This window comes from Astatotilapia calliptera, chromosome 19 (genome assembly GCF_900246225.1).
Source record: "Astatotilapia calliptera chromosome 19, fAstCal1.2, whole genome shotgun sequence".
In the NCBI taxonomy this organism is placed as follows: Eukaryota; Metazoa; Chordata; class Actinopteri; order Cichliformes; family Cichlidae; genus Astatotilapia; species Astatotilapia calliptera.
The window spans coordinates 4,265,499-4,280,061 of NC_039320.1; the positions used below are offsets into that span (position 1 = coordinate 4,265,499).

A 14,563-nucleotide genomic window follows, 5' to 3' on the forward strand; every position below is an offset into this window, starting at 1 on the left:
CCGACCCGGAGTGGGCACTCCACCCTTTTCCGGCTGAGAACCATGGCCTCAGATTTGGAGGTGCTGATCCTCATTCCCGCTGCTTCACGCTCTGCTGCGAACCGTTCCAGTGCGAGCTGTAGGCCCTCACCCGATGAAGCCAACAGAACCACATCATCTGCGAAGAGCAGAGATGAGATTCTGAGGCCACCAAGGTGAAAGCCCTCCGCCACTTGGCTGCGCCTAGAAATCCTGTCCATAAAAATGATGAACAAAATCGGTGACAAAGGGCAGCCCTGGCGGAGCCCATCACCCACCGGGAACGAGTCAGACTTACTGCTGGCATTGCGAACCAAGCTCCTGCAACGGTTGTACAGGGATCGAATGGCCCGTAGCAATGGGCCAGACACCCCATACTCCCGCAGCACCTCCCACAGGACACCCCGAGGGACACGGTCGAATGCCTTCTCCAAGTCCTATATAGATACCTAATTACTTATTTTAAGAAAGATTGATGTGCTGTTAACATAAAAAAAAAAAACACTCAGCAATCAAGCAGTCAGTCAGCTAATCCCTGCATAATTTTTTTATTTTTTTTTAAACAGCAGGTGTTTTCGTATCATGGCAGTGATAGTTGTATCATAACCTGGGTGTTTGTCTATGGCGTTTGACACGTGTCCTCTTCTGCTTTCATGTATCTAAATGTGTGTTTAAATTTAATCGATGTTATTTTACGGTTAGAAAATGTCAATAACTATATTTTGCAACTGGCACCTACTTTCGCAACAATTGGCACAATTTAAGCCTAAGGTTGTCTTATATGGTGCAAATGTTTGATTCAACATTTAAGTCGTCAATAGATGATTTTTCTCCTTTAAATAAAAACCTGTTTAGGTTTGTTCTGTAAGTTGAGAGGTTTTATTGTACATAGTTATGTCAATAATGAAATTTTAAGGAAAATCTTTTGCACTTTTTAAGAGCCTTTTTGAGCTGCTGAGGTGATGACATAATTACAGTTCATGTGGTTATGTAATCTGTAAAAATGTAAAAGTTCCTAAAATTTATATGCACTGATTTGGCTTTGCACTTCATCATTCACATCAATAAACTTGAATTTCTGAAAAGATGTATGTTTTTGTTTTGTTTTATTTTTTGTTTTTTAAACTGTAACCACTGAATTCCTTTAGGAAATAGTTGCATATAATCAGGCATAATAGGCCATGAAATAAAATTCAGATTGTCTCATTATATTTACTGTATTTCATGAAATTGTGTTACTAGTAATGCCTCTAAAACTATGCTTCTGTCTATCTGTCAATGTGTCTGTAATATAAGATAGTTATGTAATTTGTAATTTTTTCCCTTTCGTTTTGACTTTGTTTTTATTTCATCTTAGTTTCAGTTGGTTTGCTTTTTTTCAGTCTGTTGTTTAAATGTTTTAGTTTATTTTTTATTAGTTTCGTCTTAGTTTTATATTTTATATTTTAGAATATAACTGAATACTAAAACTACGGTTATTTGTTCTATATATTACTTTAGTTTTCAAAGTTCAAGTTTATTTTTTCCTATTTTTTTTATTTGCGCTATTTAAATAAGAGTTTTGAATAAGAGACGACAGAACAATACAAAGTTTGACTTGTGTATATTTAACCTATTTTCTACTCCCAGACATCACGTTTTTCATACTATGAAGAAAAAAAGTGACATCAGCCTCTTTTTATAAACCGTTTTCCCCTACTGTCAATGTCGCCGTTTGATTGGTCGTTGCGTCCTTCACTAACACGTTAGCCCCGCCCACCTCTGTCTTGACAGCGAACACAAAAAGGACATGTAGCCCAGCCTTTTCAAAGGACTGTTAGCCACTTAGCTACCTAATTAGCTACCTCGTTGAGCTTCAAAATTCATTGTCCTCATAAATCATTTGGTTTCATTTGACCGAGCAGTCAGCCTATATGTAGCTAATTAGTCATTTCAATGGCGTTCAATGGCCACCAGCGAGACGACGATGATATTATTGACGAAAACGAAACGCCCTCGAAGCAGCCGCGGTCCGACAAGGAGATGCCCGTTCATTTCAGAAACGAGCCCAACAGTGAGAGTGCCACTACCGCAGGAAGGGCCACATCCGACCGGCGGACTTCCCAGTCGGCGACGAGGCATCGACACGACTCTGTGAAGAAAACGAGGCCGCGTATGTGTTAATGTTGGCAGCGTGGGCTTGGTGTATTTACTGGGAAAAGGGGGCTGCTGTATGTCTACAATAAAAAATTAAAAAAAAATCAGAGGCGTTCCCCATTAAAGACAGTCGCTGTTGATAATATAGGTTTGGCAAGAAAACCCCGCAGTTGGTCACATAAATTTAAAAAATGTATATTTGCACTGGCCTTCCACTGTACTTGGTTTATAGCAAATGTGTGACTAATTTGGCATCCGATGTATTTATTATTGGTGGGCTGTAGTGGCAGCACATAGCCAGAATCTTTTTTTTTTTCCTTTTTGCAACAAGATGGCGTTAGCGGTACACACTGTACTGTTGCATCTATGGATGAAGCAGCTTTGCCATCATCTGGGTGAACGCTGAAAACTCAGCTTTATATGTGCCATTTACCATAAATATTTTATATTTGTAGATGTATGTATTTTTCATCAATGTGCAAAATATTTTTATTTACAAAAACGAGGGTGAACATCAGTTTTGCATGTGTTATCTCACATAATGTAGCATTCCCCTGGTTTGGGATGGACATCGGAGGCACTCTGGTGAAGCTCGTTTACTTTGAGCCCAAAGACATCACAGCGGAAGAGGAGCAAGAAGAGGTGGAGAATCTGAAGAGCATCCGGCGCTACCTGACCTCCAACACCGCCTATGGCAAGACTGGCATCAGGGACGTTCACCTGGAGCTGCAGGACCTGACGCTGTGCGGCAGGAAGGGCAACCTGCACTTTATTCGCTTTCCCACGCACGACCTCCCAGCCTTCCTGCAGATGGGCCGCGACAAGCACTTCTCCAGCCTTCACACCACCCTGTGCGCCACCGGAGGGGGGGCGTACAAGTTTGAGTCTGATTTCCGTATGGTGGGTCTGCTGTTGTGCTCTGTTTTGGGGGGTGGGGGGTTATCTTGTAGGGCGTTGGGTATAGATTGGAATAAAAGCTATTTGCCTTGGTCGATCAGGAGGGGTGGGGGGCAGGCAAATGAGATGAGCATAGAGACGGCGCAAACAATATCCATTGGAAACACTGGAGAGATTGGTGAGACCGAGAACATGCTACTTCTGCTGGGTGGGCTGGCAGTCTAGGGTCAGTAAAGATCATGAGATGAGCCATGAACTGTAGCACTGTTTTTGGCTTCATCTAAGCACAAATGTGTTGGAAGTTGAGCAAACATGTACACACACACATACTCACTTTCCAATGAACTGATTTAATTGGACAAATTAAATTATTTTTATTATATTATAATAAAAATGCCTGCTCACTGATCTTTGTCCCTATCCCCTCCCCATCATCCACTTTCCTGCTTCTGTATTCTCCAGACCACATCACTTTTCTGATGTTATCTCTGCTCCTTCTCCCACTTCTTTTTTTTCCCTCTCTCCTTTCGGGGGAAAAACTAAGATGGCTGACCTGGAGCTTCACAAGCTGGATGAGCTGGACTGTTTGATTCGGGGGGTGCTGTACCTCGACTCGGTGATGTCTAGCGGTCCCTCAGAGTGTTACTACTTTGAAAATCCTGCAGACCCAGACCACTGTGTCCAGAAGCCATGTACACTGGAGAATCCTTATCCTCTGCTGCTGGTCAATATAGGGTCTGGGGTCAGTATCCTGGCAGTCTACTCTGAGAACAACTACAAACGAGTCACTGGGACCAGGTAATGATGAGCTGGATGGCAGATGAGATGCTTAACAGGTTCTGTGCTATTGGGAAGTGAGTAGGAGTGAAGTGGAAAATAGCATTCGCCTACATTTAGTAACCTTAAAGCGAACTTGTGTATTAAATGTAATTTGATAATCTTGGGTTACGTTTGGATATTACAGGTTAGGTGAAGTGCAACTTTTGAGGTCTAAAAGGCCATGACTAGCATGGGCACCGGCTGGGTTTTCCTACGTTTCATCCTTCTTTTTTTTTAGTTTCAGCCCTTGGTCCTAAGAGAGGAAGATGAATTAGAGAAGAGCATTGTGACACTAGCAAAGGGTAAACTACGTGACACCAGACTAATGTGATTCAGGAAGGTGCAGTCCAGTCGAGTCGGTGCCTTTGTGTGACGTTCCCGTTACCTTCCACTTTCATTACAAACTGCTTTCTTGACAAAAAATAATTCATTTGTTCTGGATTTAGTCCGTACATTTAAAATGGTCAATTATAGTCTTTTTTTTTTTTCTTTAGGTAGAGGGAGAAAAAAATCCTTTGTAGTCTGTCTGCCCTCTAGTTTGTTTTCACATGTGGTTTTTCTGTCTGCTGGCTTTGAAAGGGACTCATGAATGCTTGTTTCTTTCTCCACATAATGGCCCTCTGTCCTCTGTACTGGGAAAGAACTCATGTATTTGAATGAGCAGTCTCTAATGCATAGACGTGTCTTTCCCCTGTAATTTCAGAACCTAAACACTTTATTTTACTCTAAGATGTCTTGATTTACATACGCCTTACATGTCACTTTGCATGTGTTCACAGCCTTGGTGGTGGGACCTTCCTTGGCCTGTGTTGCCTGCTGACCGGCTGCTCTACATTTGAGGAAGCCTTAGAAATGGCTTCTCAGGGGGAGAGCACGCGTGTGGACAAGCTGGTGCGAGACATCTATGGAGGGGACTATGAGAGGTTTGGGCTGCCAGGCTGGGCTGTGGCCTCAAGGTGCGTTTTAAAGCTGCTGCCTTTGTTCATTCTTTATATCACAACCCTGTTTGTGATATGTTCCAGCATAAGTAGATGATTCAAGGAACCAGGACTGTGCTAAGTTTACTTAATTTTGAATCTCACAATTGAAATTTAGTAAAAAAGTAAGCTCTAAATTACAGATCCATCACTGCAGCTTTCAATGTTTAGCTATATCTGTCTTAAAAACGAATGTACTTTGACGTATTCTGTCCGCTTTGGTGTTGTTTATAAGATGTTCAGTATTGCTGTACGTCAAAGGCAGAATTATAATTGCTCAGCTTCTAAAATTGAGCGACCTTCCAAACATAAATCTTGCCTTGCTTTGGCAGTTTCGGCAACATGATGTCTAAAGATAAGAGGGAGTCTGTTTCTAAAGAGGACCTGGCCAGGGCAACACTGGTCACCATCACCAATAACATCGGCTCCATCACCAGAATGTGTGCTCTGAATGAGGTTAGTAGTGATGACAATGTAACAGCCACACCTTAAGTGTGCATTTGTTGCACTGTGAGTCTTAATGCCGCGATTGCAGATATATATGATGTAAAACTGTCAGGTGAGCCACCTAGATGGATGGAGGATGCTGTGTAGCCTCTAAATGATCAAATCAGCTACACTTACAGACTATATATGCTACCATCTACCTCATTGTTCATTCAGAGACTGCAAGGAATTAGGATTTGTGTTCCCAGTTGCACAACTATAAAAAGGTTTGAGGAGGTTTTTTTGTCTTCCTCTGTTGAACAGTCTGCCCCCTGCAGTTCCTACTGTCTGTTTCCTCTTTGCGTTCAGCCTCTTTACGGTGCTGCCTTGTGCCGTCTTGATCAAGCAGCATTGTACAGGGCTATGAAGGCGTAGAGGAGGTAAACTGCATTGTGGATCTTCTTTCCTTGAGCTATGAATGAGTTACATTATTTCCCTTGTTTTTCTAGTGTGATATCAGTTATTCTAAAACTCTGGTGTCTCTCATCAGTTGTTTAGGCACTAATAGTTTACATTCCTATTCTTGTTTTTTTTTTTTTTTTGTAAAGAACATCGAGACTGTGTTGTTTGTTGGGAACTTCCTAAGAGTGAACACCCTCTCTATGAAGCTGTTGGCTTATGCCATGGACTACTGGTCTAAAGGTCAGCTCAAGGCACTCTTCCTTCGCCATGAGGTTAGTAAGTTTACCCCTTACTCCCATCAAAGACCACATGTATAGTATCTTCTAACTTCTAACTGCCACCTTGTGCCATTTGTTGCTGTTTTTAGGGTTACTTTGGTGCAGTTGGAGCCCTGTTAGAGCTTCTGCATCCGTCCTAATCCACCCAAAGAAGTACCTGTCAATCTGCTGCAAAGACCATTAGCACTTTAGACTGTTACCAGTTAGTTCCAGTGTGAGATGTTATTCCAGCCACCAACCAGTTGCTGGTAAATCTTGTAAAGTTTGTTAAGTGGTGAAATTCACTTCTAGGTTTTTCTACACATCTGCTATTTTGGTCAGTAGATGAAATAAACCGGTTTCCTGCCATGAAGTTGTACACAGCAAAGCTGACAGTTATTGTATGCAGGACTCTGCAGAAATGAGCCACGTTTAGTCTGAAGCACCTCAAAGAAATTCACCGGGGTTGCCTGAAACACTTCATTTAAAAAGTACTTTTCAGCAGGCAGTCCTGTCATGTTGACTTTCTTTACCCCTCAGTGGGTATCAGGTTCTTGTCCAAATATTTGCTATCATTTTTAACTGTATGTTACCCAAGGTGGGACCAGGTGGATGGAAGAAGTAATGAAAGTATAATTCGTCAGTGTGATGTGGCTTAAATTTTAGAAAATGACTATAAAATCACCAACTTAATTTCAGACACAATGTATTTTAAATGCTTTCTCTGGCATTAGAAAAATTGAGCTTTTTTACAGTTTTGAATGGAAACAACTGCTGGTTATTCTTAGAAAAAGAAAGTATCAGCTTTACCTTAGGAGTTAGTAACTGCTCTCTAAAACTGTAATGTAATAAATGATGAATTCATAATGAATTGAGTTTAGTGTTTCTGTTATTAACCTGATGGAACTCCCATCCACCTGGTGGCCTTGATAAGCTTTAACACTGCAAAAAATTACAACCATTTACTTTTTGTTTTTTCTTCTCTGTCTGTTTTATTATGTAACATTTCAATGTCACTGTTGGATTTGAAATGAAAATATTTAACAGAAAAGAAAAATACATTTCAGGCCACTATTTTAAGCAGATCTGTTACTGTTATAGATTATATAACATTTCTATATGATTTCTGCCTCAGTGAAGAGTGATATAGCACTCTTAAAATGCTCTTCCCAGTTGAGATTTCAGTGCTGGTAATCAAAAACGGTGTTGTGTATTAGGATATCTGCACTGCTGGGTGTCAACTGTTCTTGAACCAGTCTATTCCTACAGAGAAATCAGAGCAATTGATTAGACAAATATTGATGAATGAGCATGTGAAGTACAGGTAATAGTCGTGGCATCATTCACATAAATAAAACGGGCATTTTAAAGCAGAAACTTGATTGATTCCCAACAACAGAGGTGTTTAAACGCTGTGATCCCAGTTTAGGTTTTTCCTATTCAGTAAGCACTCAAATATTGAGTGAATGTACTACTTGCTGTGAAGATCGTTCATTATTAAGGTTATATCAAAGTTGAACTGAGAAAACTGAAACACTGTTAGAATTTCATTATCTGTCCGGTTTTATTGTTTTCTGTTTAGTAACGAGTCCATCCATCGATTATGGGTCAATAAAATTAATCTAAGCAGTGAAGAGACGACTTGGTAAATAGCTGCAGACACGGTTTTTCAGGTGTCAGTTATTAGAGATCTATGAGCAAGTTGTAGATACACTAAGCTGATTTTAAATGAAGTGCCTCACATGTTTTTGTACCAAATACAGTACAGTATTCAGCCATGCGATTTTTAAAATTAAAACTTGTGTTTTTCAAGCTCTCTCTCCTTTTGCTTATACAAAGAAAACTTTGTACTTTTTTTGTAATAGAATAATGTCACGTTTCTTATTGAATTTCCCTAATTAAATACCAACTTGGCAAACTCTTCATGTTTCTAACTACACGTGGACATATCATTTGGGGATATTTAAATGACAAGTTGTTCGTTTTTAAAATGTATTTTTACTTGGAGATGGCTGAGTTTGTAGCTAAGCTAAAAGGTTCAACCAGCCACTTCAGAATAATGAAAATCAGGTTACTTTAAGGAAATTATGTGCTTACAGATTCAGATTAGCTTGGCTACTAAACAGCTACTCTTTAAAATGGCACTTGTTATACTGCAGTATATTATGCTATAGTGTGTTGCACAGCTTAAAAACTAATGAGGTTGTGGGTAAATTTCATGCTTGGCCATAGCCAGGTTTTTGCTTTCTACTGTTCATGCTAAGCTAACAATAAGCTACATCTAGTTGCTCTATAAGCTAGTTGGTCTTCTAGCTGTTTCTGGGACTTTGCATAAGTTGCGTTTGTGGGACGTTTTGTTTTTCTATTACTTAACCTGACAAGTGCCAAATAGTGGGATACAATAAGTGTAGAAAATTTTAAAGAGTCACTGGCGTGGCACTAAGGAACAACTTCGCCTCAGGTAAGTGAATGCATGTTTTATAGAGCTGGGCAGATCGATCAAAAATATTGATAGAATCAATACCAGTGATGTTATTGGTATGGGATTGCTAATAAAAATGCACCTCAAACAAGCACTTTGAAAAATGTCTGAACATTTGTTGTCTTGACTGTCACGGCTATTTTTTGTATATCTTATAGCACATTTAACCAACTTTCCAGGTCTCCAAAGATGCCAGGTTCAAAATACATGAAAAGCTGAAAGCTGTGTAAAAAATAAAAAGAATCACAGTGATAATTTTGTGGTCATTAAAATGTGTCCAAAATGTGTGAATTTATGCTGATTCATCATATAAATCATGACTTACTAATCTCTACTACATACGCTGTTTTTAAAGGTTAAAACTATTGGTGGGGATCGATACCAAAATTTCCAACAGAACAAATTCCAGTATTTTAGTGATTTACCACTGAAAATATTTAATACATAATTCCCGCTTTTATTTTGTTTATTTATTTATTTTTGTCTTGGCTGGTTTAAACCTACCAAAACGCACCCGCCTCCTTTAACTTGACAGAAATGTCTGTCTCATCTTGGTTGATATAAAATCTTAAAGTGTATCTTTATTCCATTTGGCACAGACAGTCTATGCAGTTTGGTCAGTTTCTTTTCAAGATATAATCGGAGGAGGATTTAATGTACCAAGTACTACTTGGCCAGCACTACTGGTAACATCAAGTGGATTGCAAAAACCATTAGCAGAGGCATTACAGCTGGAACTGTCGATGTGGTCGCACATTTTTAACCCCGGTTGTAAATCTGCAGCTGACACGTTGTGCGCTTTAACAGACACGTAGGCTCTGAGTGAAATTGGCGAAGTGATTTTTTTTTCTTTTCTTTTTTTTGAAGTTACGAAAGGCAAGACAGTCTGTTACAGAACCATCCATGAAAGAGTCTGTGTCTTTCCAGGGGAAAAAAAAAAATCCAGCCCCCTTCAGTCCCGTACCCTCCTCCTCCTCCTCCTCCTCCTCCTCCTCGGGTGAGGGCAGCTGCCAATTTACGGACAACAACGTTTGAAGAAGGTGGACCACTGCCCTACAAATGAAACCTGTGTCTGATGGAGGGGGCGATTTAGCACAAGAACTGGGATTTTATGCTTCCTCTGACTTTGGGTTCAGTTAATAAACTTCAGGACACATCTCCCTCTCTCCAATAGACCCGCTGTAACCTTTCCGCCGTGGCATTATAAGGTAAGACTACTTCATGATTAGTCAGATTATTTGATGCAATTTTTTACACAAGTCATAGTCTGGATTTAAAACAAAAACTATACTGTATTATTTGAAAGCCGTGAAGCTGCCTTACCGTCTGCGCCGTAGGTATGGTCTCCCAGTACGCAGAGTGGTAAAACAGGCTGTTTCTCTGAGCAGTTTTTTGGGATGCAGAATCAAACATGTGAGGAATGTTGCGACAGGAAAGACAAACAGTGACTTCGGAAAAATCCGTCTGTCCATTCACAAGAAACTTCCTGCGTGGTGTGAGGTGCTGATGTGGATCTGGATTTGAAGAACCATTTACTGAGATTTAAAAATAATAATAATAATAATAATAATACTGTAAATCCTTTTTATATTAAGATATTGATAAATTGATTTGTGCTCAGATGCTTTTAACAGCCAGTTAATCATCCAGATTAAATAGTCCAACTCCTTGCTTAGCACTTAGATGAACCAGAATGCCAACATACTTAAACTGCACTGTGTCAAAATGTCCAGGAAATGTTTAGCCACCACAGATTTCCATGTTGTGCTGCTTTATTGAAACGGGCTTATGGGTCAGTTTTGTCCTCCATCCATCCAACTCCTTGTGGCTCATCTGGACTATTCTTAGTATAAAGTTTCACAAAGTACCCCAAAAGTCAATAGCATGTTGCAAAAAGGCAGGGAAATCTTTTTTTTTAGCCCATAGAGCTCAAAATGCTAGTTTATTTTCAGTCTGTGAAAGTACAGCACAGTACAGATTTCTGCAAGTATTTAGAGATTAAGAATGAGATATGTGTGGCTTTTGGTGGGAATGTGGGCATGATGTTGTGCAGGGTAAGACTTTATAATGGCCAAGAGTGTTGTGTATGTGGGTGAGTCAGAACTGTGCTGATTTGGTGAACTGCTGCCCGGTTGATTTGAGCCTTTCACAAGACATGATCCATGAGCACATTGGTATGGAGAGTGGCTGCTTTGATGATAGAAATAGAAACATTAGGATGAGAAAATGGGTGATTGGATCAGAAACATCAGATTCAGACTTTGTATCGAGGTTCTTTTTTAACAAAGGCTACAGAAACCAGAAAATAACTAGTTATTGTTTGTACTCCACTAGTTCTTCAGGCTTTCTGGAGGTCTTCCACCCAGCTCAATGGATGAATCTATTTTGTGTCTATACATGACAGACAGTTTACCAAATAACTGGTTTTAAATGGTATCTTTAGATATTTTCTTGCTGTTGCAAAAACACATAATTTGTTTATTTCTCAAAGATAACACAGTTTGGCTGGCATAAAATAGTATCTTTGCACAGTCTGGGTACTTCCCAAATAGCTGTTGGCTGAAAACGTGGCATGGTGTGCAGTGTGTTCTTTAAAAAATTGAGGAAAGTGGAGGACAAACGCAAAAGTGGCCTAAAATAAAGCTATCTAGAGTAGATGACCAGTAGCTACGTTTTGCATCCTTAATCAATAACAGAAAAGGTTAAGGTATACCAAATTATACGAAAACTACACTGAAAATCAGAGACAAATCAGTAATATGAAGTCAGGAATCCAAGTTGGAAATGTTTGGTTCAAACCACTGTCAACATGTACAGAGGTGATCAGGAAAGAAGTACAACAGTGTTTTACAGCCATCTGTAAAACACAGTGGAGGCTCTGTCATGGTTTGGGGCTGGAATTCAGCCAGTGGAGTTGGAGGTCTCATCGAAACTGATGGAATTATAAACAGAAAAACATCATCAGATCTGATCTTCCATGTGGTAAAATCTGGAAAGCATCTGATTGGCAACTGCTTAATTTATCTCCATGACAATGATCCCAAAGACACTGTCAACCCACTAAAACATACCTGAATAGAAAAAGATTGGCTTCCCCCGAGTGCAGACCTCAGCGTTACTGAAGCAGTGTGGGATCATCTTTGACAGGGAACACAACAAAAGGCAGCCAACATCCAAAGTGCTTTGAATGGCCTTTGAGAAGCCCGGAGAACTATTCCTGGAGACTACTTAAGGAAAGCCTGTCTAAGAGAGTTCAGGCTAAGTTGTAGACAGACAAATATTGCTTTTCAGGCTTGTTATAATTGTACAAAGTCTTTGTTTGCCTTATATATTATGTTTGTATTTATCTTTACACAGCTTTTAATAAGTCCCAGCACCTAGTTCTCATTTTCCTTCAAAGACATAAAGAAATTAAGGGTGGCCTAATACCTTTGCATGGTTCTGTATCCTTGCTTCCATATGGGGATGATTCTATGTCACGTAACCTGGAGGTCATTATTTTTGTTGGGTGTCATGTCTGTCAATTATGATAACTCTATACTGACCAAAGTACTGCCTGACATCTGAAAACATGGTGATTTTTGCAATAGTAAAGGCAAAGACACACAGCGGGTTGTAAATGGTTTAAACTACTGACAAAAGTTAGCACATTTGAAATGGTGATAATAATAGGTCTTTACACACAAAAATTATGTGTATGTCTAAAAACAGGAAGCTGTCTGTAAACTCTGATGGATGTTTACAACAGAGTTAAAATGTTAGTGTTGGTCTGCCACATATTTTAGCAAAACTTACCTTGTTTACAACCTTTACTCTATAATAATCTACAAAAGAAACCCCAAAAAAACGGGGAACAAAATACAATGAAGCAAATCATTTAATGCAAAATGCAAAAAGTAGTTCAAAAATGTGTCCTATGTTGAAACTATGTGAAACTGTGTGATGCTAACTAAAGAAACTAACACGCTAACAATGAAGTTGATTAGAATCAGGCCAGTAAAATGGTTGGGGAGAGGGGGGGAAGCATTCCAGAGATCCTGAGTTCTCCAAAGTCATAGTCAGGATGGGAAAATGGTTCAAAAATATTTCTTAGCTTGAAATTACAGAGAATTTAGGGCTTCCTGTATACAACTGACATGGGCAAAAGATTCTCAGCTCTCATGTCTGCTCTATGATAAGAAAATGAAAATCTGTAAATAGTTGATACCACATCCTCTGGTGCTGAAGAGCATCTGGCTTGTTAGCACCTCATATTTCAAAAGCCAGCATCCATGAACCTTTAACAGTTCATTACCTCACAAGGCGTGAATAACTTGTGCATCTGTGAAGACATCATTAATGCTAAAGGACATATAATATAAACAAATACTTCCACCTAAATAGCATCCATTCCAAGGAAGGCCATGCTCAACCTATATGCACATATTATAACAGCATCATTCTGCAGTAAAGGAGACAATTATGTAGTCCAAGTTTGTCACCCACTAAAAATATTTAATGAAAATATGCAAAGAGTCAGTAACTCTTCTGGCTTTGATGTGTCTCATCAAACTCATTCATTGTAGCCAAACTCATGAATCAAACTCGTTCAGTCCTTCTTAGTTTCCAGCTTCCATCTGCTCAGCACACACATCCTTACAAGCCTCACTGGGTCTCACAGACCATAGTCAAGAAGCGAAACAACTTTCAAGTTGTGTGTCTGACAGAATAAGAAGACAAATTCTAAAACAACAAATGTCTGCAAGGAAGTGTGTAAACGTCAGTTTATTATTCTGTAAGGGAAACATTTGCAGCTATATGCTCTGCTAACTACCCGAATGTAAGGAAACAGTGTTTTCATTTGATTTTCTTCTTAAAAAATATTTTTGAGAACGATTCAAGACACAGAACACACAAATAAGCAGCTTCAGACGTGCTGGCTATGCCGTTAAAAGCCTCTTCTGACCAACTGTGAATGTGTGTGTCCTTCCATTCGGCGTGAAATTGGACTCAGACGATGTACTCAGCCTTAGATCATGTTTTGGAAAGGTTAACTTAAGTTTGTGGTTTCTGTACAAACACACCACACTGCTGCATTTGTGTCTCTGGAGGGACAGACGTCCACTCGCTGAAAGCTCAAAAGGAGCGTGGCTGTCAGGTTATCAATAGCAGGCCTATGCCGAAAAGAGCAGAATGAGGTTTTCTGAGAAAAATCAGACTTTTGGTATTTCATAGAAAAAAACATTTATTAATAATTTATTATTAATTATTAACCCAGAGTACTGTCTGTTCGGCATTGTGAAACATTAGCACGCACAAATTGAAAAAGGTTGAACAGAAAGCTACAAGGACACTTTAATTAATTTAATAGATATAAACATTCATGTGGCCTTTAAATTCAGCCAGATCATGGGGTCATTAAAGCCTGTGCTTTTTAAAAGATCTCCTCCCACCCCCACACACATCAGAATCAAGTATTAACCAGCTGGTTTGAATCAGACTGCTGGAGCAACTCTACACTCTTAACATCAATCCTTCCATGTGTTGAGCATATTTGAGGCGCTTTTTTCAGCAGCAGTTGCAGCTATTTAGAAAATACACTGAGGGCGAGCAGTTTGTGTGTTGTGCGCGATGTGCTGAAAATACTGTTGCAGTTACTGTATTTGCGCCCCTTCTGATTTCCTAATTTTTTTGCATGTTTGTCAAACTTGCGCGTTTCAGCTCATCAAACAAATTTAATGTTAGACAGAAATAACCTGAGTAAATACAGAATATAGTTGTGAAAATCAGGATTTCATTTATTTTAAAGTTATTTAAAAGTTATATATATGACCTATGTGGCCCTATGCAAAAGGGGTAAATGACCATTAACCATAATAGCTCGTTGTGTCACTTTTTCCAGCAAGAAGTGCAATCATGCATTTCTTATATCTAGTCACGATCTTTTAAGTTGCTATGGGGGAATATTTGGTTTTCGAGCATGAACGGCCCGTGTAAGGTCACACAAGCTAGAATCTCAATCTGGTTTAATCTGGACTTTTCCAAAACCTTCATTTTGTTTTGTTTTTTGAGCCAATCAGAGGTGGACTTGCTGGTATCAAGTGTGCTTG

General features: G+C 39.4%; 2 protein-coding genes across 6 annotated transcripts in view; both read left to right on the top strand.

Moving 5' to 3' along the window:
* The first annotated feature begins 1,772 nt into the window (after positions 1–1,772).
* On the top strand, positions 1,773–7,913 carry pank2 (pantothenate kinase 2). The gene is made up of 7 exons (XM_026153090.1): positions 1,773–2,170; positions 2,702–3,054; positions 3,596–3,849; positions 4,650–4,826; positions 5,180–5,303; positions 5,882–6,007; positions 6,103–7,913. The coding sequence occupies exons 1-7, from the start codon at positions 1,954–1,956 to the stop codon at positions 6,151–6,153; spliced, it is 1,302 nt and encodes a 433-aa protein (XP_026008875.1). The 5' UTR covers positions 1,773–1,953; the 3' UTR covers positions 6,154–7,913.
* A 1,416-nt stretch (positions 7,914–9,329) lies between these two features.
* The window catches only part of loxl3b (lysyl oxidase-like 3b), a 32,277-nt gene continuing 27,043 nt past the window's right edge, over positions 9,330–14,563 (top strand). The window contains exon 1 of one of the 5 annotated variants that reach the window (XM_026153089.1): positions 9,330–9,682. The gene's annotated coding sequence lies outside the window, so the exon portion shown is untranslated. The remainder of the gene's footprint in view (positions 9,683–14,563) is intronic. The other 4 variants (XM_026153086.1, XM_026153085.1, XM_026153087.1 and 1 more) reach the window with 4 other exon arrangements.

Bases quoted from the DNA above. Each gene is read 5' to 3' on its own strand.
- pank2 (XM_026153090.1), top strand. From the start codon at position 1,954: ATGGCGTTCAATGGCCACCAGCGAGACGACGATGATATTATTGACGAA. The intron at 3,850-4,649 runs GTAATGATGAGC...ATGTGTTCACAG, and splicing joins AAACGAGTCACTGGGACCAG to CCTTGGTGGTGGGACCTTCC. The intron at 5,304-5,881 runs GTTAGTAGTGAT...TTTTTTGTAAAG, and splicing joins GAATGTGTGCTCTGAATGAG to AACATCGAGACTGTGTTGTT.